Source organism: Hypanus sabinus, chromosome 3 (genome assembly GCF_030144855.1).
Source record: "Hypanus sabinus isolate sHypSab1 chromosome 3, sHypSab1.hap1, whole genome shotgun sequence".
NCBI lineage: Eukaryota > Metazoa > Chordata > Chondrichthyes > Myliobatiformes > Dasyatidae > Hypanus > Hypanus sabinus.
This window is the reverse complement of record NC_082708.1, coordinates 57,985,441-58,009,380: the sequence shown is the minus strand read 5'-3', so window position 1 is coordinate 58,009,380 and position 23,940 is coordinate 57,985,441. Positions and strand designations below refer to the sequence as shown.

Sequence of the window (23,940 nt, the reverse complement as noted above, 5' to 3'; positions counted from 1 at the left end):
TCTAACATAGATGATGAACTGTGTTCTCAGTAAGGCCTGCCCACTCTAACATAGATGATGAACTGTGTTCCATGGAAGGGAGGCTCTGCTCATTTTCTCTGCTATTAGGTTCATTTCTGATTCTATAAATATGAACTTTCTAATTGGAATATTTTTAAATAACTGTTTCATCATCATTTTGACTAGTTTGTAAATGATAATAATTTGAAAACTTTGCTATAAGCTTAATGTTTTGCTGATTAAATGGCTTAAAATCCCATTGTCAGCATGTTGCATGTGAACTGGAATATTAAAGTTGCAGACCAAAATGAGTTTTGGATACTGGAAAAAAAGGGGCAATATATATTTTAAGTATTTATTCCTTCTTCAGGATTGTAATCCTATTAAAATTGATGAACAGAACTACTACAGTCTTTCTGAAAAACTGCTCATTAAAGATGCAAGCCAAGAAGATGATGGAATGTACACATGTGAACTTGAATTTGTTTACCTTGGCAGGAAGTATAAAGTAACAAAGACAACAGAATTGAAAATAAGTCGTAAGTCGATTGTTAAACTTACAGCTCTTCATCCAGTCATGCAAAACACACACATTTTCAATTTGAGAACCCCAGGGTCTCAATATTTAGGAAATATTTGTAAATATTTGGGATGAGAACTTTTATTGTTAAGCATATAAGGGCAATGCCTGCACTTAAGTATGGAATGGCATGAGAGAATTGAAGAAAAATATGGCACATGAAATGATTTTTCGTATGGATGAGTTCACTTAATAGAAAGCTATCAATTTACTTTCCAAACTTCATGGGCGTATAACTCAGAAGGTGTGTAACTAGTTGTATAGCTATTTTTTTGTTTCCTGTTAATTATGTGCCTTGTGCACTATATTCAATGTCTTTGTGTTAGTATCCAATTCCTAAAACTTGTATTTTAAGATTTCACATGTATACCCTAAAGTAATGAACAATATTTATAAACTTATCTAAACTTATGAGAAAGAGCACAGTACACTTGTAGATGGATTAAAATGTAGACAAATCTGAGGATGCTTGATTCCAAAAAATCTTTATAAGCAGAAGAATGATCCATAGCCTATATTGTAAATTAAATTTGTGCCTTATCCAGATCTTTTATGTCTTTTATGGCTTGCTCTGTACATCTGAGGATTTATGTTGTACATTTCAGACCATGATCCTAACATTTCAAATTGGTTATTTCAGCAGTTAAAGTGATATATCCAGACTTGATAAGTCCGAAAAATAATACAATTGAAGCAAGGCTTGGTAAGAAAATAAGTTTATTCTCAGTGATTTTTTTTTTTGTAACAAATATTCCTTACGGTGCTTCTACATAAATTTTAAAACTGATTATAAAGGATAACTAACTTTTCACCCCAGAGATAATTTGATTAAAATACAACAAAAAAACCAACAACAGTATCTGATCATCTGTGCAGGGTCATACTACACTCTCATAAAATAATACTATTTGAAAGACAGTCGACATGGAGGGGAAATGCTTGGAGGAATACATACAAATCAATGGCAAATGGAACTAACTTGGATGGGCGCTTTGGTCAGCATGCATGAGTGTGGCTGAAGGGCTTGTGGTCAATGTTGCATTACACTGTAACTTATAACTTTGAACAACATTGTCGTTTAACAGATAAACTTTGGTCACTCCAAGTGACAACATTTGGAGGCCATACAGGATAAACAAAAATAATAAATGGGAAATAAATTATAGAATTATCCAATCACTGTAACACAAGAAGAAACTATTCGACCCATCATATCTGTGTTAGCTCTTCACCAGAACAACTCCCTAAAGGCTGAGTTATACTTGTGTGTCGCATCGACGCCGTAGGGTGACGTTCACCTCACCAGAAAAGTTACTCATGTGTCGCGGCGATGCAGACCACAACTGTGATTGGTCCGCCTGGTAGCATCACATTTCCTCCTACGCATGTCCGGTTGTGCGTACACCGAAGCGAAATAGATGAACCAAATCGTCAAATCTACCTGCCGACATGCAAAAATGTTTGAATGCATTTCCTCGTCCATGTCTCTCACGAAGAAACTCAACACAGTGGCACTGAAACCCCACTGCCAAGTAGCGTTTTGGCGCACACCCACGCATGCTCGCTCCGGCATAGAGTGACGCAGAAGTGAAAATCAGGGTTACAGCGTAGGCTGTGGTGTAGCCAGTATGCACAAGTATAAATCAGCCATAATCCTACCCAATGGGCCCCTTCTCTGTACCTTGATTTTTTTTTCTTACACAGTGTATTGCTTTAATTCCCTCTTGAAGATCATTGAATTATTGATAAAATGGAAGTAGCCTGTGAAGTTCTGGCATAAAAAGGCTACCCAACCTGGTTGGAAGTATTTAAACTCATGGCTTTAAAAAGTCCAAAGTGGCAGCTGGTAAATATTTAAAAGGAATTAACTATTAATTGTGTATCCTATACTGAAATTACAATGTAGGTGTTGTCTTCAGAAACAATCACTTTAGTACTGCATAATTTGCTTTGCGATTTTAGACATGTGTCAATTTCGTATTTAAGGAAAAAGATTATTGATGGCAACTGTTTAAATAATAGCATTTATTAATCTGCATTATTATGTGATTAATTAAACTTATGTTGTTTTCATCATCCAAAAGTAATTGTCAAAATCTTTACCATCATATCCTTAAGATATTATTGATAAAACTTGCAGTTTTAGCAAACTTACCAAAGAAATATCACACATGCAGTGATATTTGGGAGTTACCTCTTAAAGCTGAAACTGGAAAATGCTGTTATGAGTAATTTTCCTTCATACTGTTTGGTTTTATGATTTGTTGCACAGGCTCAGAGCTGAAAGTGACCTGTGAAGCTTATTTGGGATCTGGTAGACTGCAATTTCCTAAGCTTTTCTGGCGAGTGAATACAATGAAGATTCCCACAGATGAATCCAGAATTAAACAAGGGCATACATTGTGAGTTTAACTTTCAATAGTTGGCTAATATGAAAGTCTGATGGAAGTGGATACCAAAACATTTTAAAATATTTGTCTATTCATTTCCTTATCATAAAAATACATTGCTGAATTTATGCCATACTCTGATTGATTTCTCCTGTATCCATCATGCAACAAGTAATAAAAAGATATAAATTAATGCCAAATAAATAATCAAGGTTCTTTTCTCTCCTTAGCCATACAGATAGAGTTTCCAGGTAGGGCTATGTCTAAATGGGATCTGAGAGACAACAGAGGCTGGATTGCCCTGCTGGAAGTTGAGATGATCTTTTGGCTTGAATTGGCAATCAGAGCCTTGGAAAGTTGTGCTTCCCTTCACCCTCTGGATGTGTCATGTACAGCGCAGTGCCTTTAGGAAACATTCCAGTTTAAAGTGTAAACACAGTTCTATCTTGGCAGATAGACATTAAAAATAATTTGAAATTCAAAGTAAATTTATTATCAAAGTATGTATATGTCACCATATACCCCAAGGTTTGTTTTCTTGTAGTCATTCACAGAAGAGCAAAGAAATACAATAGAACCCATGAATGACTGCACTGAAACAAAGACTGACAAGAAACCAATCTGCAAAAGAATACAAACTGTGCAAATAGAGAATAAAAAAAATAAACAATACAGTTGTAAAGCTCTTGAAAGAGCACGTTGGTTGTGTTCAATGATCAGTTTTGTGGTGAATAAAGTTGTCTGCTGTGGTTCAGGAACCTGCCGGTTCAATGTGAATAACTATTGCTGAAACTGATGTATGGAACCTAAACCTCCTGTGCCTCCTTCTTGATGGTAGCAGTGAGAAGAGAGCATGGCCTAGATGGTGGTGGTCCTTGAAGATGGATGCGGCATCCCTGCGGTATTGCACATTCTAGATGTGCTTAGTGGTGGGGAGGGCTTTTCATGTGATGAACTGGTCTGTATCCATCAATTTTTTTGTAGACTAATCTGCCTTGGGCACTGGTGCTTCCATTTTAGGCCATGTTGCAATAAGTTAGGATACTCTCCACTGTGCATTCATAGAAGTTTATCAAAGTTTTTGATGATATGCCAAATCTGTGCAAACTGCTAATAAAGTAAAGATGCTGCCATGCTTTCTTTTAAATAGCCAGGACAGATCCTGTAATATGACACTGTCCAACTAATTTAAATATGGTATTGGAGCTGAATGTTGCCTCATAGCCATAAGTATAAAGTGACATAGTCTTGTGCTGCACCTGTGCTGATGGTGATTGTGGAGGAGTTGTGTCGCCAATCCATACTAACTGAGGTCTGCAACTGAGGAAATTGAGGATCCAGTTGCACAAGAAGGTGCCAAGGCCAAGGTCTAGGAGCTTATTGATAGTCTTGAGAGGGTGATAGTGTAAAATGCTGAGGTGTAATCAATGAAGAGCAACCTGGTGCAAGCACCTTCACTGTATAATTATTCCAGAGTTGATTGAAGAGATCACGAAATGGCACCTGCTGTTGACCTGTTGTGATCACAGGTAAATTGGAGCAGATCCCAGTTGCTCCCCAGGCAGGAGTTGATATACTTCCCGAGCAACCTTTCAACTTACTCCATCACAATGGATGATGTAAGTACTACTGGATGATAGTTATGGAGGCAGGTTACCGCTTTCATCTTGGCATCTTTAGGCATCCTGAGAATGTATTAGCGGTTAAAACTACTGTTTTATTGCATCAGCTGAAATTCTATTTTGCTTAGAGTCATACAGTCAGAGAACTGTACAGCACCGAAATAGGCCTCATGGCCCAATGCCTCCATGCTGGTCTTTTTACCTGTCTACATTAATCCTATTTACCCAGATCATGTCTATATCCTTTTACAGATTGATTATTTATGTGTCAGTTGAAATGCCTCTTAAATGTATCTATATCTTATTTCACCACTTCTTCTGGCAGTGCATTCCAGATATCAAAACATTTCCATGTAAAAAAAATCCTTTCTCCTCAGATCCCTTTTAAAACTCTTACCCATCTCCATAAACCTATGCTCTCCGGTTTTTGATATCCCTGCAATGTGGAAAAGATTTGAACCATCTACCCTATTTATGACCATCTCTCAGCCTCCTCCACTCAAGGGAAAACAAACCCTGCCCACACAGACTCCCCCTGTAACTAAGGTCCTCAACCCAGGCAACATCCTGGTAGTTCTGTTCTGCACTCTCTCCAGTACAGTTGGATCCTTCCTTTCGTGTGTAACCAGTAAAGCACATCATACTCCAAATGCAGCACAACCAGCGTTCAGTAAATTTGCAACATCATATCCTAACTCTTGAACCTGACCAGTGTAAGCCAACATTCCACATGCCTTCTACACCATCCCATCAACTTATGAAGGAGAAGATCAACATTATTTGCCATATAAATTCAGATATATTCAGAAATTGTGTGTTGGCACCACTTGCAATGGAAAATAATAATATTCAACAGTTATACAGAATAAGGAGTTATATAAAAATAAAGTTAGTAGTACAGACATGGAATAAAATGTGCATAAATACCAGCATGTATTTACAACATAAGCAGCATTATAAAAAGTGGTTTAAAGTGTTTATAATGCAGTGTAGTGACTGAGATAATAGATAAAGTGGTGTTGAGGGAGGGAAGGGAAGCTAGAATGGTTAATCAGATGAACTGCCTGTGGGGGAAGAAACTTTTCAGAGAGTGTGAAAAATTTGTTTTAATAGGCTGAGAGTGCTTTCTGGAAGGGAGCTACTGGAAAAGGTAGTTTGCTGGGTGGGTATTGTCCACATTGATTCTGCCTGCCCACTTCTTTGTCCTGGACATGTACAGTAATGGTAGATTGCAGCTAATGATCTTTTCTACTGTCTTGACCGTTTGCTGTAGTTTTCATGTACTGTGTAGAACAATTCAAAGGTAACATTGCAATTCAAATACAATGTTATTTTTAAAACAACAAACACCAAAAGTTAGATTAGTTGGGTTTCCTAACAGCAAAGAGAAGTTGTAATTTGCCTTGACAAAATCCTTACTTTAATTGTATTGTTTTCACAGCCGTAAAGAAGGAACTGGTCATGAGGTAGTTCTGATGAGAACCCTGTTTATTTCCAAGATCACTGAAGAAGATTTTCAAACAAAATTTGATTGCTTTGCAAGCAATCTACAAGGAAAGAGAGGGGCTTTTGTAAAAATTTCACGCCAATGTAAGAACTTTCTTTTAAAATAAGAATAATTCACAATATTTTGTTAATGAATGAAGCAAATTGTATTTGCATATGTGATATTTAAGTCTTGGGACATTGTTAAGGTCTGCTTTTATTTATTGAGAGCTTCTTGCGTACAGATTAATATCTGTTGTGTGGTCCAAAAACAGATACTCTATTAACTCAAAAGGAATTTAATTCATTTTTGCTTGTGAAACAAACGTCAACTGTGTCTGTTGTTCTATTTGGCTTATCTTATGTCCTCAGTGTCTTGCCAAAATCAATTATTGTTAAAAAGACATTAAGTTGAAGTGGTGACTGAAGTGATTGAAGTAACATGGAATTTTTTAGATAGCTTTATTGATTAGCTGAATTTTATTTTATTCTCTCCATGTATTATTTTGAAGCTTCTTCTTTAAGTATTCTGAAGGAGTACATTCTCCGCACATTGCTCAATGCTGAATTCCTATTGTTAGTATTGATCCTTTTCTGTTAAACCAGCATTGACAAATGAGTCAGTGGCAGTACCTCTGTTGCTGAATTGGTTTGTTTTGCGTAACTAAATTTCCTCTATATTCAATCCCATCCAGAACCTGTTACATCAATCAAAAATAGTCTTAGCGTGTCTCTGCATTGCTCAATTCTGGCTGGCGTCTTTGAGTCAGAATCATTAGGTTAAGTTCTGCTCCAGAAATCTGAGCCTGTTAACTAGGGTAATAAATCATACAATGGTGCATTATCAGAAGTGCTGCTGTTTCTAGTGGGGCGTCTGTAAAATATTCCATGCCACCACTTGAAAATGAGCAGGAAGGCATCCTAACTGTTTTTAATCATCATCACTATCATTAAAATAGCTTAGCTGGTGGTATATCTTCTTGTTTCTCCGAGCAGGTTGTTCCTGCTTTATGTTACGATAGCAACTACATTTGTAGCTAGTTATCTCTCACCAGAATCCTGAATATTGTAGCAACTTGCTTACTTCTGTACTGAAAACATGTTGCAATCAAGACCAATACACTGATTGCATGCTTAACTTGCACATTTACTTTCAATGTTTGATGTAAAGATGTAACTTGACACCCAGATGCCTTTCCACATCAACAGTTCCTAATCTATCGTCATCAACCCACACGCAAAGTAGGCTTTATATTTCAAATATTTGTTCACCCATTCAACAAATCTATGTACCTGAAACCTCTTTGCATCTTCTTATGATTTACAATTCCACCTCAGTTGTACTGTTAGAAAACTTAGACATGTTACTTACTGTTCTGTTATCTGATTCTTTGGCATATCTTTTAATTAGTTTAATTAGTTATCTTTGCAGAACCTCACTAGAAGATGATTATAGATGTGTATTTCCTTACTTTCTATCTGTCAACTAATTCTCAGTCCAAGCAAGTATTTTACCCCTGATCCAACATGATTTTATTTCATACACTATCATTGTACTTGAGATTTATTCAAAGGATTTTTGATAATTCAAATGTACCATCACGTTTTCCTTTACTTCTTCAAAAAACTCTGAATTTTCCAAACACGATTTCCCTTTCGTAAATCCATAGTGACTTTGCCTAATTCCATCACATCCTATACAATAGGCTGTAAGTTTTCTATTTACTGATATTAGGCTAAACAGCTTTCTTAGTCTTTGGCCCATGTAAGGAAATTTAATGTATTATTCAAATACTCTGATAGTTAAATTCTTTCTTTTTCTAGCACCAGATTGGATGTCTGAAGCAATTAAAATCTTAATTCCACTGATATTTGGATTTCTAGCCTGTGCAACAGTATATGTTATTTTCAAGGTTGATATTGTCCTTTGGTACAGAGATTCATTTGAATCCCATAAAGTCATTAATGGTAAGTACAATATTATTTTTTATTTACCTTCTTTGTTCACTTCAGATTTTAAACAGTGAAAATGTCATAAGTATGAGAAATTAAGAGGCATTATACAGCTAACACAGAATATCATGCTGTTTTCCTTTACTACTACCATTTTCCTATCTTTTCCATTCAGTTATATCCAGTAGATTATCCATTGGTTATTTTATAACTATATTAATTTTTTATGTGAACGGATTGTTAACTCGTCTCCCAGCTTCTTACCAGGGAACCAACAAAATAGTCGGGGAATTATCACTCCATTTCCGTGAACACAGTTCCCCAGCCAGATATGGAGTAAAAACATCTATGCAAGATGGCGGCGCGACGCAGGGCGCAGCGGCCACTCCAGGAATGAATATCTGTTATCTGTAAGTAGGGGCCGTGTAAAATCCTGATTTGATGGAGATGGACGTGTGAAGCACGGAGGAACATCTGGTGAAACTTTTGAAATGCCTGTTTCGCTGCCGCTGCTACTGTGCAATTGAAACATCTCCGGGAGGAAGGCCCCGAATCCTTGGCTTTGCCTGTTGCTTGGTGGCCGGGGCCGGGGTCAAAGTGCTCGGCAGAGATGGTGCTCGGTGCTCGGTGTCGGAGGGCTGGTAGGAGGCTCGAAGTTTTCGGACGGACTCGGAATTGGCTGTCGTCGGGGCTCCCAAAGTGCTGTATCAGCAAGCTGCGGCGCTGGAGGTTCATGACAGGAAGAGCTTTTCTTCCTTCTACCGTCTGCGTGAGATGTTGGGATGTCCGGACTTTGAGACCTTTCTTTTAAATCGTGCCATGGACTGCTCTTTATCAGATTACGGTATTGCTTTGCACTGTTGAAACGATGTGTTATAGTTATGTGGTCTCTGTCAGTTAGTCTTTTATCAATTATGGTATTTTTGCACTGTTGAAACTATATGTAACTTTGTGGTTTTGTGTAGGTCTTGTAGCTTTAGGTTTGCATGATGGGTTTGTAGTTCCTTTCTGGGGAACGTGCTTAGACGGTAGTGCGATATCGATATGCAGCAGCCTCTCCGGACTCTGGATTGGGGATTACCAAATGTTATGTGGTTTTTCTTGTGTGGTCTGTTTTGTGCATTTTTGTGATATCATTCCGGAGAACGTTGTCTCATTTTTTAACTGCATTGTATTTGTGGTTATAAATGACAATAAGCTGAATCTGAATCTGAAATACTTGAATACCTCAGCAGGCCAAGTATATCTCAGGCATGATAAGCAGTTACTGTTTCAGGTCTGGGTCTCTTCATCAGAACAGAAAAAGAGAAACAAGTTAGTCTAAATATCATAGAAGGTGTGGAAAAGTGACTGTGGAACCAAGCAGCATGATGGGATTATTTTAATCAAAAAGCCTGCAGTAGATCAAAAGGGTGATTCATCACTACATACTGAAACACATGCTGGTCTTGATACCAGTACTCTCTTCATGTAAATGAATATAATCACTTCAGGTAGGTTTCCTTATGAAAACACTGATCTAACCTTAACATTAAATATAATGGTAATAAGCATAAATTCTGCATATTAAGTATCATGCCATATTACACGATGTTATGTAGTCTCAGTTATATCTACTTTATGGCCAGCATTTCACTCATTCTATGTTTAATATAAAAATATTGCATTTATTTCATTGGAGAAACTAGAGATTTGTTGAATACTTTCCAGAGCACCTTCATTCAATGGGGGTGGGTGGCAGTTGGGATGACGGCAACCTTCACAATTCAAGTGCCTGTCACTTTAACTCTCCATCATATTTCCACTGACTTTGCTGTCTATTGCTTCCTTTTTGCTCCAGTGATGCCCAATGTAAGCTCAAGGAACAGCACCTCAAATTAGTATGTTAATCAAATGAAACAGCCACTTTCCTTGGCTGTGTAAGTCTAGGGAAGACATTCTCAAGTCCCGCCAAACCCATGAGATTGAGACAACTCATCCCAACCCAAACCCCGGTTTGTGTGGAAGCTGTGTAATTTGCTACCCTGTTACAAATTAATGCCACAAATAACAGACAGTACACTGCATACGATTAAAGGAATTGTATTTATGAATCTTAACTAAAGGGTTATTAAAGAATAACAAAAAGAAAAGGGCCCATTTTAATTAAACAGTCAAATGTGCACAAGTTGGAGCTCATCTTGAACTTCTGTCAGTCGTGTGCTGGGCCCTCAGTCAGTGTGAACACCCGCATCACCTTCGGAACATCACTCACAATCCATCTCGAACAAACGGGTCTCCCATCAGATCGTATGCTATGTCCGGTTCTCCCCAGCGTATCCTCTCTTTATCTCCTTTCGAACAAAAGCTCAAGACCAACCTTATTGTCCCTCACCTAGAAAAACCTCCCACTAATTGATGGCACACCTTGCACATCATCCCTTATCTTCAACAATAACCCAAACAGGCTGACAGCAGAACAGGGCTGCTAAGTGAAATACCTACAGCATAACAGTAAAGATATGAACCAGGCAGGGCTTCACACAAGCAATTAACAAAATACTCATTTTCTCATTTCTCTACTTTTGCTGAAAGGGCTTGATCCCAAGTTGTTGATTCAGTTTCTCTCTGTACTCATGCTGCATGACCTGCTGAGTGTTTTCAGCTTTCTCTGCTTTAGTTTTAGATTTGCAGCAACTGTTCTTTTCTTTTGCTCCAATTATACAATATCACTTGGGTTTAGGGACTAACTCATTTGTGTGTAACATCACTGACTTGTTTATTCAATGGCTAGTATAGCCTGAGTTTAGGATAATATAAAATAAGTAGTTTTATATGAATTTTGACTTATTGTACATCGAACATAGAGCAATCCAGGATAAAATCTTTCAGCTCACAATGTCTGTGGTGACCATGATGTCAATTTGAACTGCACATTACAGGCACATGGTCTACAGGGGGCAGCACAGTAGCATGGCAGATAGTGCATTGCTTTGCAGTTCTCGCTGTAAGATTGGGGTTCGAGATCCCATCAGTGTTCGTAAGGAGTTTGTACGTCTCCCTGTGACCGCATGGGTTTCCTCTGGGGACTCTGCTTTCCTCCCACATTCCAAAGACGTATGGTTAGGGCTGGTGAGTTGTGGGCATACTCTGGAGCCAGCAACATCTGTGGTGGGCTCAGCACAATGCTCGCTGATCTGATTTTTATCAAATGATACATGTCATTTTATGTTTCGATGTGCATGTGACAAATAAAACTAATCTTAATCTTAAATCCCTCTGTTCTCTGCCTGCTCATACCCCTACAGATGGTAAGAAGTTTGACGCATATGTAATCTATCCCAGATCTGAGAGCAAAGGTCAGAAAGAAAACTATAAAGCAAAGTACTTTGCTGTTCACATTTTACCAAAAGTACTTGAAGAAAAATATGGATACAAACTGTTTATTTGTGGCAGAGATGATCTCCCTGGCCAGGGTAAGAAACCTAACATTGGGAATGACTAACAATGCAGTTAAAGTATCCGAATTTTACTTGTAAGGAAGAGAATGTTGTAAGATTTTCTTTCTAGTCAGTTGTATTAAAGAAAAATGTATTCTAGCCATTAACTGAATCAAAATAACAATGAAAAATAGAAACTTTGATTTAAATTTACATTGCACTAAAACCTACTTACCTAAATCTACAAATAGCACTGATTGCTTAAATCACAGTAAAATGATTAAAGTGATGTGGGACAGACCAATCAAGTCAACTGCATCCTCTTCAAAATATAACACACAGGTTACACAGTGATGAATTGAATAGAAAAAAATATTGGGCAGATTTCCCTCAGAAGCCCTAGATCTTGAATGTTTCACTTATTTTAAACAACTTGACTTGGGTCAGGTCCTCAGAGTGTTGAATGTGCAAAGCTCTGTATTGTTTGCTTCTATCTTCTTCTGCCTGGTATTCTCTATTTCTTGATATATACAGTAGTAACAATTCAATTGCCTTTTTTATATGTGCTCAGAATTATGTGTATTGAATTTAAAAAGGTGCATAAACTTCTTTAAACTTTATTCATATCTATTTCAGAAATATACATAAAGAACAATTTCTTTCTTAATGCACTATTTTGTACTTCAATTTTTTTGTCATTAGTTGGATAATTGTCGTTGAGTTGCTTGTTTACATTCTCCTCACTGCATCCTTTAGTCAGATGCCATTACCTCATATTTGGAGGTTTGTGGATTCCTATTGCATTTGTATTTAAATTTCTAGGCTGCTGCGTTGAATACACTGTTAGAAATAACTTCAAAGAGACTTCAAACTATCTAATCCATTGGTACAATTATTGTTATTGGCCTTGCCAATATTTTTCTGTCATGAAGCAGAGTTAAAATTGGTTATCTGTCAATATCACATAGTCCTTTCAGACGCTGCTGTGTGTACATACTAACCTTCTGGGATTCCCAAGGGACACTTATCAATAGCTGTGATGCTGAAGGGGTTGAGGGATAGGCTTGGTAGGGAGTCCGAGCTGCACACAGAGTCAGGTCCAGAAAGTCGCCTGCTGTGTTGGAAATCCACCAGAGGTTCCTGTGTGTAGAGCTGTCAAGGTGTGGAGGAGGACAGCGGGAGTGTGCTTGTCTATGGTGCTGGAAAGAGGGACTAGGGGAACCTTACCAGATTGAAGGCCCCTTGTCTCTACCTGGTGGTGCTGTTTTCCCGGGCGCCATGAGTATTTGATGCGTGGGTGTTCAGCTGCTCCACAGTAAGCAAACAAGTTGTTTCTCCACTGACGCTCATGCTCTTGGGGGAATAAGGGAGCTCTCCCTAACTGAATTGCTGAGGAGGGGGTCTTGCAGTCTCCAATGGTTCTGGGAAAAGAACTGAAGTTCTGGCTGATGATCTCGCAGGTCATTCCATAAGACGCTCATCAACACAGAGGGCCAGAGTGACGAAACTTTCGAGGTTGGTGGGCATCTCCTGGGTAGACAGCAAATATTTCAAGCACTCCAAGAAGCTGTTAAGTTAATAGGCTAGCTGTGCTTCCACATTTGAGCCAAACCCCGCTGTGAGGGTCTTGAATTCTGTGGTGTAATCCAGCACGGAGCGTGAACCTTGATGCAGGAGAAGAATCCAATCCTTTTCTTTTTCAATCTTTTTATTAACTTTCATATATATAAAAAAAATAACACAAAATAATGAATAGATTACAGATTCAATAGACTTGAGATTACATTAGTAATAGGATAATAATATCCTATTAAAACATCCATCAACAAAAGGTACATAAATCAATCAAGTCTATATAAATATATATGAAAAACAAAAATAATCGTCGAAAAAAGAAAAAAAAAATTGAAATTATATATGAGAAAAAATATATAATGAAAAAAAAATACTAAACTAAAACTAACATGGGCAATAATAGCACTTTATAAATATATAAAGGTGTCAAGAAAAACTCCAGAACTCCATACCTGAACAAGTATAAGTAGAGAAAAGGATCTGAAATAAGCCAAATTAATTCATATGAAAGTGTCGAATAAATGGTCCCCAGGTTTCTTCAAATTTAATTGAAGAATCAAAGATAGTGCTTCTGATTTTTTCCAAACTCAGATAAGAAATAGTTTGGGAGAACCACTGAAATGTAGTAGGAGGATTTACTTCTTTCCAGTTTTGTAATATAGACCTTCTGGCAATTAATGTTACAAAAGCAATCATTCGTCTGATTGAAGGGGAAAGCTGATTGCCATCTTCATTTGGTATACCGAAAATTGCAGTAATAAAATGGGGTTGTAAATCGATATTCCATACTGAGGAAATGACATCAAAGATGTCCTTCCAATAGTTATGTAGAGTGGGATATGTCCAAAACATGTGAGTCAATGAAGCCACTTCTAAGTGACATCTGTCACATTGAGGATTAATATGCGAATAAAATCGGGCAAGTTTATCTTTAGACATATAAGCTCTATGTACAATTTTAAATTGTATTAAAGCATGTTTAGCACAAATAGAGGAGGAATTAACCATCTGTAAAATTTTTTCCCATTTATCTGTTGATATATTACATCGAAGTTCTTTTTCCCATTCTTGTCTAATTCTATCCGATATTTCTGGCTGTATCTTCATAATCATGTTATAAATAAAAGCTACTAATCCCTTCTGACAAGGATTAAGAGTAAAAATCAAATCTGAAAAATCCGATGGAGTTGAATTAGGAAAAGATGGAAGAATTTTATGTAAGAAATTTCTAATTTGTAAGTATCTAAAAAAATTAGATTTAGGTAATTCAAATTTGTTGGATAGTTGATCAAAAGACATCAAAGTACCTTCAAAAAAAAGATCACGAAAACATTTTATACCTTTCCTTTTCCATATACTAAAAGCTTGATCTGTCAATGAAGGTTTGAAAAAAAAATTACGAGAAGAATCCAATCCACTGCCTCTCATCCATTTCCCAAATAGTTGGAAACCTGGTGGATCTCAGCGGTGAAACCTTCATACTGATTGCAAATGGTAGGTACGTTGTCCCAGTTAGTGGTAATCTAGTTAAGAGCTCATTCAGTCTAGAGAGGAATATTAAAGGCAATCTTGGCTTGGTCAGTAACATACAGGTGCTCTTGGTAAGGTGCACTGGAATGGGAAGAGTAGCATTGGATTGAGGATCTGCTGAAGTGTTGGGGCACCGGAATCTAGGGTTGTGAGGGAGGGGGTGGACTGGTGTGGGATTACTGTATCAAGATTGAGAGTTAGTTGAGAGCAGTGAGCGTGTGATCAGTGGTTTCCCATTGCTTCTGGCTTGTGTGCTCAAGTTGACGAAGGACTTCCTATAGGGAATCAGAAACAAGAGAAAATCTGCAGACGCTGGAAATCCAAGCAACCCACACAACATGCTGCAGGAACTCAGCAGGCCAGGCAGCATCTATGGAAAGACCTACAGTCAATGTTTCGGCCGAGACCCTTTGGCGGGACTAGAGAAAAAAGATGAGGAGTAGATTTAAAAGGTGGGGGCAGGGAGAGAGAAATACAAGTTGGTAGTTGAAACCGGGATGGGGGAGGATGAAGTCGGGAGCGGGGAAGTTGACTGGTGAGAGAGATACAGGCTGGAGAAGGGGAGTCTGATGGGAGAGCATGGAAGAAAGAAAGGGGGGGAGGAACATGAGAGTGAGGCAATGGGCAGGCAAAGAGATAAGGTGAAATGGGGAATGGTGAAGAAGGGGGGGCATTCTCAGAGGTTTGAGAAATTGATGCTCATGTCATCAGGTTGGAGGCTACCCAGACAGAATATAAGGTGTTGTTCCTCCAACCTGGGTGTGGGCTCATTATGACAGTGAATGACATATCGGCATGGGAATAGGAAGTGGAATTTAAATGGATGGCCACTGGTAGATCCCTCTTCTTCTGGCAGACGACGACTTCTGGTTGGATCTGCACATGCAGGCTCCTCCCAGTCTCCACCCAGCTGTCAGGAGTCACTTGCCTCTCATTTCCAACTCATAACCAGACCCAGCCAGCTCCCCTCCACCACCACTCTCCTCCGTCTAGTGGAACTTGTCCTCACTCTTAATAATTTCTCCTTTGGCTCCTCCCATTTCCTTCAACCAAAGAGTGTTGCTGTTTTGTGCCTGAATGAAGGGTGCTATGTAAATGCTTTGATGTACCATCTTACCTAAGAACCATACAGAAAGGGTCTCCTTTAAAGCAGGTATTTCACTGAGGTTGTGAGAGACTAAAACTAGAGGCCATAGGGTACGGGTGAAATGTGAAATACTTAAGGGCAGAATGAGGCAGAATCTCTTCACTCCAACGGTGGTGCAAGTGTGGAATGAGCTGCCAGCAGAGGCGGTGGATATGGGATTGACTGCAACATTTAAGAGAAGTTTTGATTGGTACATGGATAGGAGGTGTTGGAGGGCTATGATCCAGCTGTGGGTTGATGGTACTAAGCAGAATAATAGTTCAGCATAGACTAGAAGGGCTGAAGGGCCTGTTTCTGTGCTGTGGTGCTCTATGATTCTCTAATTACTGGTAACAATAAAGAAATGTCTTACTAGTTGTGTATCAGTATATAGAGCAGATATAATGCCTTCATTTTGAACTTGCAGTGGGTGGAGGAAATTTGTCCTTGCTGAGTTATAATCTGTTCAAATTCTTTTGCTGTTTTAATAAGACTTAAAACAGGTAGGCCTAGCAGTAGGTCAGATTTACCGCTGGAAGCTCTTTAAACTTCAATTCACATTCAAATTATTGGTTTACATGTCTATTTCTTAAGGATTCTTGCATGTAGAGGTGTTGAGGGGGATGACCAGGTTAATTGTTTAGCAAAAAAAAGCTGTTAAAAGTTCAGCTGTGGAAATAGACCTTCCACTTAGCAAATCAGAAACAAAGGGATGGGGTTAAGAATTAAGGGCAAGACTTGTGGGATAATGGGCATAAGAGAGACACCCTTACAGAATACATAGAACTGTTGGCTTGATGGGAGAGGGGGATAAAACAAGAAGGGAAGGGTTTACATTGATCTGGCCAGACTATGCTTAATTATTCTTTGTATCTTGTTGGAAAACACCACTCTAGGTTGTGTAAGTCTTGCTATCACTATGAAACAGTTGAACATGTTCTGTTACAGTGTGAAGCATATTAGGTTGAAAGAAATCAGATGCAGGTTTCACTACAGTCTCTGGGATTTCTTAGTTTTCATTTAAAAACTTTTAAGTTATGGAAGTAACTTAAATTTCATTCACAATATTATCATTCATTAGTTACAATCTATAGGGCTTTTAGAAATAATTTAATATTAATTTGATAAAGAATTGGTATGGGTTTTAGATGATTTACCAATTCTCCCCACGCCATACCACTCCAGCTGGTGGCGGTAATAGATCTTTTGTTGGACTGCCAACCACCATTGAAAGTCAGAAGAAGAAACTGAGGGAAGATGCGTTAAGTTATTCCCTCAGCTTTTTTTTGAGGAAATAGCCCTGATCTGATTCTTCTTCTTGCAAATATAACATTCTGATATTATTTCCATGAATCTATTTTTCCATTATCATCAATGCCTTTAAATTTTTGAGAACAGTGATCATGGTACTCCATGCAAGACTTGTCACAAATAAAATGCTACTTTTCAATTCTAGAAATTGCACTTGGAACCTTGCTTGCCTTTTTTAAAAACAGGGACTTCTTGATTGGCTTTGTTACTTTTGGTGATTTGTGTACTTGCAGTTGTAGAGCTCTTTCTTAAATCTTCCATCACACAGAAATCACATAGTTTTTCCTTAGCTGATGAGTCAATGTTCACCTGCGTTGAATAAACAGGGCATGGAATACTTTCTGAGTTAGAATTGACGTGAAGAAAGTTTCTGCTGATCAAGCAACTCCACTGACCAAACTGGTTATACCCCAAAGAACATTTAATTAACTTGCAGCGGTTGGTAAGCGAAAGAACTGGGAGAACACTGAATATTACCATCCAAAAGATAACTCCAAAATTGGCATAAAACATGCACCGAAATAAATGTTGGGTGTCATTTCTCTGATGTCTGCAAACTGCGGCAGCTGATTGATGAAGTGGAATGAATTGGAGGAAGGGGAAAATGCCTTTGCCAGTAGCAATTCACTGCTTAAAGTGGAGTGAGAGAGACCATTTCAGTTCCTTCTGAATCTGTACTAAAGTACAAAATAAAAGTTATTAACCATTTCAGACCCTTCTGTTGTACCACAGAACACAGTCGGTTAGACTACAAGAAGAGATGTAGGAACTGAGTGGAGAACAGGTCAGTCAGTTCATGTTGTAAGGGACGCCTGTGATGTCTGTTTTGACTGTGACTTCAATTCACCTGCGCGTCATTCCATTTTTGTGGAATAGTGAAGGATGAAGTAAGGCGTGGGAAACTTCTGACTGAGAGTGTTCAGTAAACACACATTGTACACACACACACACACACACACACACACACACGCACACGCACACGCACACGCACACACTCTCTCTCTCTCTCTCTCTCTCTCCCTCCCCCCCCACCCCGCTTGTTATTCTGCTGCTGTTGTGCTGAGTGTATGCACTTCAATGGGCACTAAAGTGTATGGATTTATGGTGCCTTTCCTGCCATACACGGTGGAATATTCCATTTCTTTAGTAATGGAGATGTGTACATGTTGTTTGTACACTGTATTTAAGGTAGATCTGTTTATTTTGTAATATGCTTGTTAGGCAGAGAGTTTGAGCTGCCAGTTGTTCACACTGGGCAAAATACTACATAGCTATAATCGGTGTCTTTCGGTAGATATCGTTTTGTAAATATTAGCAGTTTTTTTTTTGCTATTTTCATTCATTTTTGCAAGTTAGTTTTTTTGATGCAGCTAATAAACAACCTTGCATGAAAGTCCCAAGCAACTCCAGCCATTTTTCTTTGGTCATAACCCACATGTTGTATCAAAATTGATTGGACAATTTATCACCCATGGGAATTTAGAACCATTATGATGAAAAGGGTCAAGTTTCCCCGATAGTTTCTGTGTACCGTCAAGTAACAATCTATTCACTTGAAGCTCATAGTCTTTTATAATAACTTTTATCTATGTTTTATATTTACAGCTGCAACTGAAGTGATTGAAAATAATATACGGAGCAGCAGGAGACTGATTATCATTTTGACTCAAATGACTTCAGCTGACGACCAGGCATACTCTGGATTTGAACGCCAAATTGGATTATATAAGGCTTTAATTGAGAATGAAATTGAAGTAATTCTAATTGAGTTTGAGAAATTTGAATGCTTGAGTGGCTTTCCAGAATCCATAAGACACCTCATTCAAAGAAATGGTACCATTAAATGGAAATCAGATGAAACAAATAAACTTGATGCTGTTTGCTTGAGATTTTGGAAGCAAGTGAGATACAAAATGCCAGCAAGAAGGAAGACACTGGCTGGATCTGTTTGATTCTACAAGGCACAAAATGAAGGAAAAACACAGTTTGTGTTTTATTCTTAGTTTTATGCCCTACTAATTGAACTGATATGGACTTCAGTGCTTACAACTTCTAATGTTCCCAATTTCCAACAGTGTTACATTAACTTTGGAGATAGGTTTATGCATTTTTTGCAGTTTTTAAACAGTCCTTCTCTACATTGTTATGATGACATATGGAAAGGTTTTTTTTGTCAGTTGGATTTGAATGGGGATCCTTACCCATCAGAGCCATTTGTTGGAAAAAGACTTGCACCTGTCCTGTTATTTTCTAGTCTGGTGACATTAATGATTCCAGATCTGTGGACTTTGTGTGCAGTGTCCCATATATTTGTAGCAAGGACATGTAAATTAAAAAGTTTGGCCACTATCATTGCATTTCAATTCTTCAAGATCTTGTTTATGATATAACCATTGATTCTTTCAGTCTAAACTAAAATTATGTAAAAGTTCTTGGTTTTAGTTTTATTTTATAAAATATAGTTTGAGGGATCCTCTGCATTGACTAGAACATAGAATATAGAAATCTACAGCATGTTACAGGCCCTTCAGCCCACAATGTTGTGCTGACCATGTAACCTACTCTAGAAACTGCCTAGAATTTCCCTTGCACCTAGCCCTCTATTTCTCAAAGCTCCATGTACCTATCTAAGAGGCTCTAAGTGGAGTGGCCATTGTTGGGAGGAGGCCAATGGTGAGAGTAGAGGTGTCAGGCTTTAGCTCAAAGGATGCTTCGGCTCAGAAGAGTCATTGGGTCTGGGTTAGCTTCTGTTAAGGTTCCTTTTTTTTTTCTCTTACTGTACCTAGTGTAGTAAATGGCCATTGTGTGTTCTTCATGCTGGATGTTGGAGTCCAGAGAGAACTATATCTGCATGAAGTGTATCCAGCTGCAGCTCCTTGAGGACCATGTTGGAGATTTAGATCTGCAGCTGGATGACCTTTGGCTTGTACAGGAGAGCGAGGAGATAATCGATCAGAGGTACAGGGAGGTAGTCACCCCAAAGTTGCAGGAACAAGTAGCTTGGTTTCTGTCAGGCGAAATGGAAATGTGAATAGACAGTTAGCACAGAGCACAACTGTGGCCGTTCCCCTCAATAAGTATATGATTTTGGATACGGTTATGGGGGATGACCTCCCAGGGGAATGCCATAGAAACCAGATTACTGGCATTGAACATAGATCCATGGTGAAGAAGGGAAAGAGATGAGAAGAGGTGAGCGGTAGTGATTGAGGACTCCATAGTGAGGGGAACAGACAGGAGATTCTGTGGATATGAACGGGACAACCGAATGGTATGCTGCTTCCCAAGTGCCAGGGTCAGGGATGTCTCGGATCGCTTTGTCAGTATTTTGGAGAGGGAGGGAGAGCAGCAAGATGTTTTAAAACATGTTGGTACCAATTACATAGGAAGTAAAAGCAAAGAGGCCCTGAAAAGAGAATTTGGAGAGCTAGGCAGAAAGCTGAGAAGCAGGACTAACTGGATAGTAATTTCTGTGTTATTGACTGTGCCACATGCCAATGAGGGTAGAAAAAAGATGAGTTGGCAAATTAGTGCATGGCTGAGAAGCTGGTGCAGTGCACAGGGCTTCAGGTTCTTGGATCATTGGGATCTCTTCTGGGAGAAGGTATAACCTGTTCAAAAGTGATGGGTTGCACCTGAACCTGAGGGGTACCGATATTCTTGCGGGCAGGTTTGTTAGAGCTGTTGGGAGTGTTTGGGCTCAGAATGGGATGGATGGTAAAAAAGCAAAGATAGCGTGCAGTCAGACTGTCAGGAAGGGTAGGCGGATGATAGGACACAAAAGCAGCTGGCAGGGTGAGTATCAGTGCATTAGAGAAGCAAAATCAAAAAGGGTAACAAATAGAGTACGTACTCGAAGTGTTATACCTCAGTGCATGGAGTATACAAAATATGATGGATGATCTTGTTGTGTTATTACAGATTGTCAGGTACGATGTTGTAGCTGAAGGTATGGTTGTAGTTGGGAGCTAAATGTCCAAGGTTACACATTGTATTGGAGTGTTAGGAAGATAGGTAGAGGGGCTAGCATGTCTCTTCTGGTAAAGAATGACATCAAATCAGTAGAAAGATGTGACAGAAGATTGGAAGATGTTGAATTCTTGTGGGTTGAGTTAAGAAACTGCAGGGCTAAAAGGACGCTGAAGTCAGTTATATACAGGCCTCCCTGTAGTAGCTGGGATGTGGACCACAGATTACAACAGGAAATAGAAAAGGCATGTCAAAAGGGCAATGTTATGATAGTCATGACAGATTTCAACATGCAGGTTGATTGGAGAAAATCAAGCTGGAATTGGATCTCAGGACAGTGAATTTTCTGAGTGCCTATGAGGTGGCATTTTTTAGAGTAGTTGTAGTTGAGTCTATTAGGGGATCAGCTATACTGGATTGGGTGTTATGTAATGAACCAGGATCAGGAGCTTAAGGTAAAAGAATCTTTAGGTTCTTCATGTGATTGAGTTCAACTTGAAATTTGATAGGGACAAAGTAAAGTCTGACGTAGTAGTATTTCAATGGAGTTAAGGAAATTACAGTGGTATGAGAGAGCAGTTGGCCAAATTAAATTGGAAGCAGATGCTGGCAGGGATGACAGCAGTGCAGCAATGATGTGAGTTTCTGGGAAAAAATGAGGAAGGTGCAGGATAGATGTATCCTAAAAATGAAGAAACACTCAAATGGCAAAATAGAGCAACTGTAGTTGTCAAGGGAAATCAATGCTAGTGTAAAAACAAAAGAGAGGGCATACAACTGTTACGTCCGTAGCCCCCTCCTTTGTGAGAATTGCCAGATCACTGTTGGGTTGAGTCAAATGGGGGGCCCAAGACATGAGGGGGAGACGTGCAGGATGTCACGTTTTTCCCCCCCATAGCGATGTAAAGCTACGGGACATGGCCATTGTCTCTTGGAGACAGATTTGTGGATTGAGATGCTCTGCTACGTGAATGCCCTCGGGCAAAGTGGGCTGGTTGAGGGAGAGATTGCATCACCCCCAACCTGATTGACATCTACGACCCTGTGAGTCAGAATAAAAGAGGGGCTGTAGGAACAACCCCTCAGACGCACCAGAAGAAACGCTAGCGATCCCGTAATAGCAGGAAGCCATTTGAAGGAAGCCATGTGCGTTCGGTTCCCTTGCCTGGGGGCTGGTAGCTGGTACCACGGAAAACGACTTGGAACTAACAACGAGGAACCAACTCCCCCGACTCAACGGATTGGCCTCATAAAAGACCCGGGCAAGTTTAAAACCGTCTCTCTTAAACCCAAAGAGCTGCAGCTTGAAAGGACAGTGACTTTTATCTTTCCATCGGACAATATAATATCCCCTAGACAAACGATAAAGCTATTGCTTATTGATGATTATTATTATACCCGGGTTTTTAGATTGAATATTGACGACGTATATTATCTGAATGTCTGTATTAATCTTATTTTTGTGCCCCTTTATAAATAAAGACTTTTAAAAATAGTACCATCAGACTTCAATGGACCTCTCTAGATTTGCTGGTAAGTGACCCAGTTACGGGAATTTTGTAACACAACAAAGCAGAAATCAATGGAAACACAAAGGATTGGGAAACTTTTAAAACCCTACAGAGAACAATTAAAAGAATTATTAGGAGGGAAAAGATGAAATATGAAAGCAAGCTAGCAAACAATATCAAAATGGATAGTAAAAGCTTTATCAAGTAAGTAAAAAATAAGAGTTGAGAGTAGATATAGGACTGCTAGAAAATGAGGCAGGAGAAATCATAATGGGGGCAAGGAGATGGCAGATGAACTAAATGAGTATTTTGCATCAGTCTTCACTTTGGAAGACACTAGCAGTGTGCCAGGTGTTGAAGGGTGTGAGGGAAGAGAAGTGGGTGCAGTTACTATTACAAGGGAGAAGGTGCTTAAAAAGCCAAAAGATTTAAGGGTAAATACGTCACCTGGACCAGATGAACTGCATGCAAGGGTTCTGAAAGATGTAGCATTACAGATGGTGGAGGCAATAGCAATGATCTTTCAAAAATCATTGGATTCTGGCATGGTGCCAGAGGACTGGAAAATTGCAAATGTCACTCAACTCTTTTAGAACGGAGGAAGGCAGCAGAAAGGAAATTATAGACTAAGTAGCCTGATCTCAGTGGTTGAGAAGATGTTAGATTAAATTGTTAAGGATGATGTTATGGAGAACTTGGTGACAGAGGATAAGTTAGGACAAAGTCAGCATTGTTTCCTTAAGGGAAAATCTTTCCTGATGAACCAGTTGGAATTCTTTGAGGAGATTCTACATAGGATAGATAACGGGAATGCAGATATTTGGACTTTCTGAAGGCCTTTGGCAAGGTGCCACACAAGAGGTTGCTTACCAAGTTAATAGCACATGTATTACAAGTGTTACGTCCGTAGCCCCCTCCTTTGTGAGAATCGCAAGATCACTGTTGGGTTGGGTCAAGAGGCCCAGGAAATGGGAAAAGAGACGTGCAGGCTGGCTCGTTTCCCCGGCGATGTAAAGCTACGGGACATGGCCATTGTCTCTTGGAGACCAATTTGTGGATTGAGCTACTATACTACGTGAACGCCCTCAGGCAAAGTGGGCTGGTTGAGGGAGAAAGTGCACGCCCCCAACCTGATTGATATCTACGACTCTGCGAGTCAGGATAAAAGATAAAAAACAGTTCTTCAGACGCACCAGAAGAAACGTTAAGCGACCATGTAACAGCAGGAAGTCATCGGAAGGAGGCCACGTGCGTTCAATTCCGTGGCTGGAATTGATGGCTGGAACCACGGAAAACAGCTTTTAGCTAACAACGGGGGAATCCGCTCCCCTGACTCAATGGATTGGCCTCATAAAAGACTTGGGCAAGTTTAAACCGCATCGTTTTTAAACCCAACAACGCTGTAGCGTGAACGAACTGATAGTGACTTATCTTTCCATCGGACAATACATTCTCCCCTAGACAACGAT

The 23,940-nt window shown here is 39.2% G+C and overlaps 1 protein-coding gene across 1 annotated transcript; it reads left to right on the top strand.

The window, feature by feature from the left end:
• The first annotated feature begins 437 nt into the window (after positions 1-437).
• LOC132390766 (interleukin-1 receptor type 1-like) lies at positions 438-19,317 on the top strand. Its single transcript, XM_059963316.1, has 7 exons — positions 438-539; positions 1,221-1,283; positions 2,853-2,982; positions 6,034-6,182; positions 7,902-8,045; positions 11,318-11,485; positions 18,597-19,317. Exons 1-7 carry the CDS (start codon positions 461-463, stop codon positions 18,941-18,943), a joined length of 1,080 nt encoding a protein of 359 aa, XP_059819299.1. The 5' UTR covers positions 438-460; the 3' UTR covers positions 18,944-19,317.
• Positions 19,318-23,940: the final 4,623 nt, after the last annotated feature.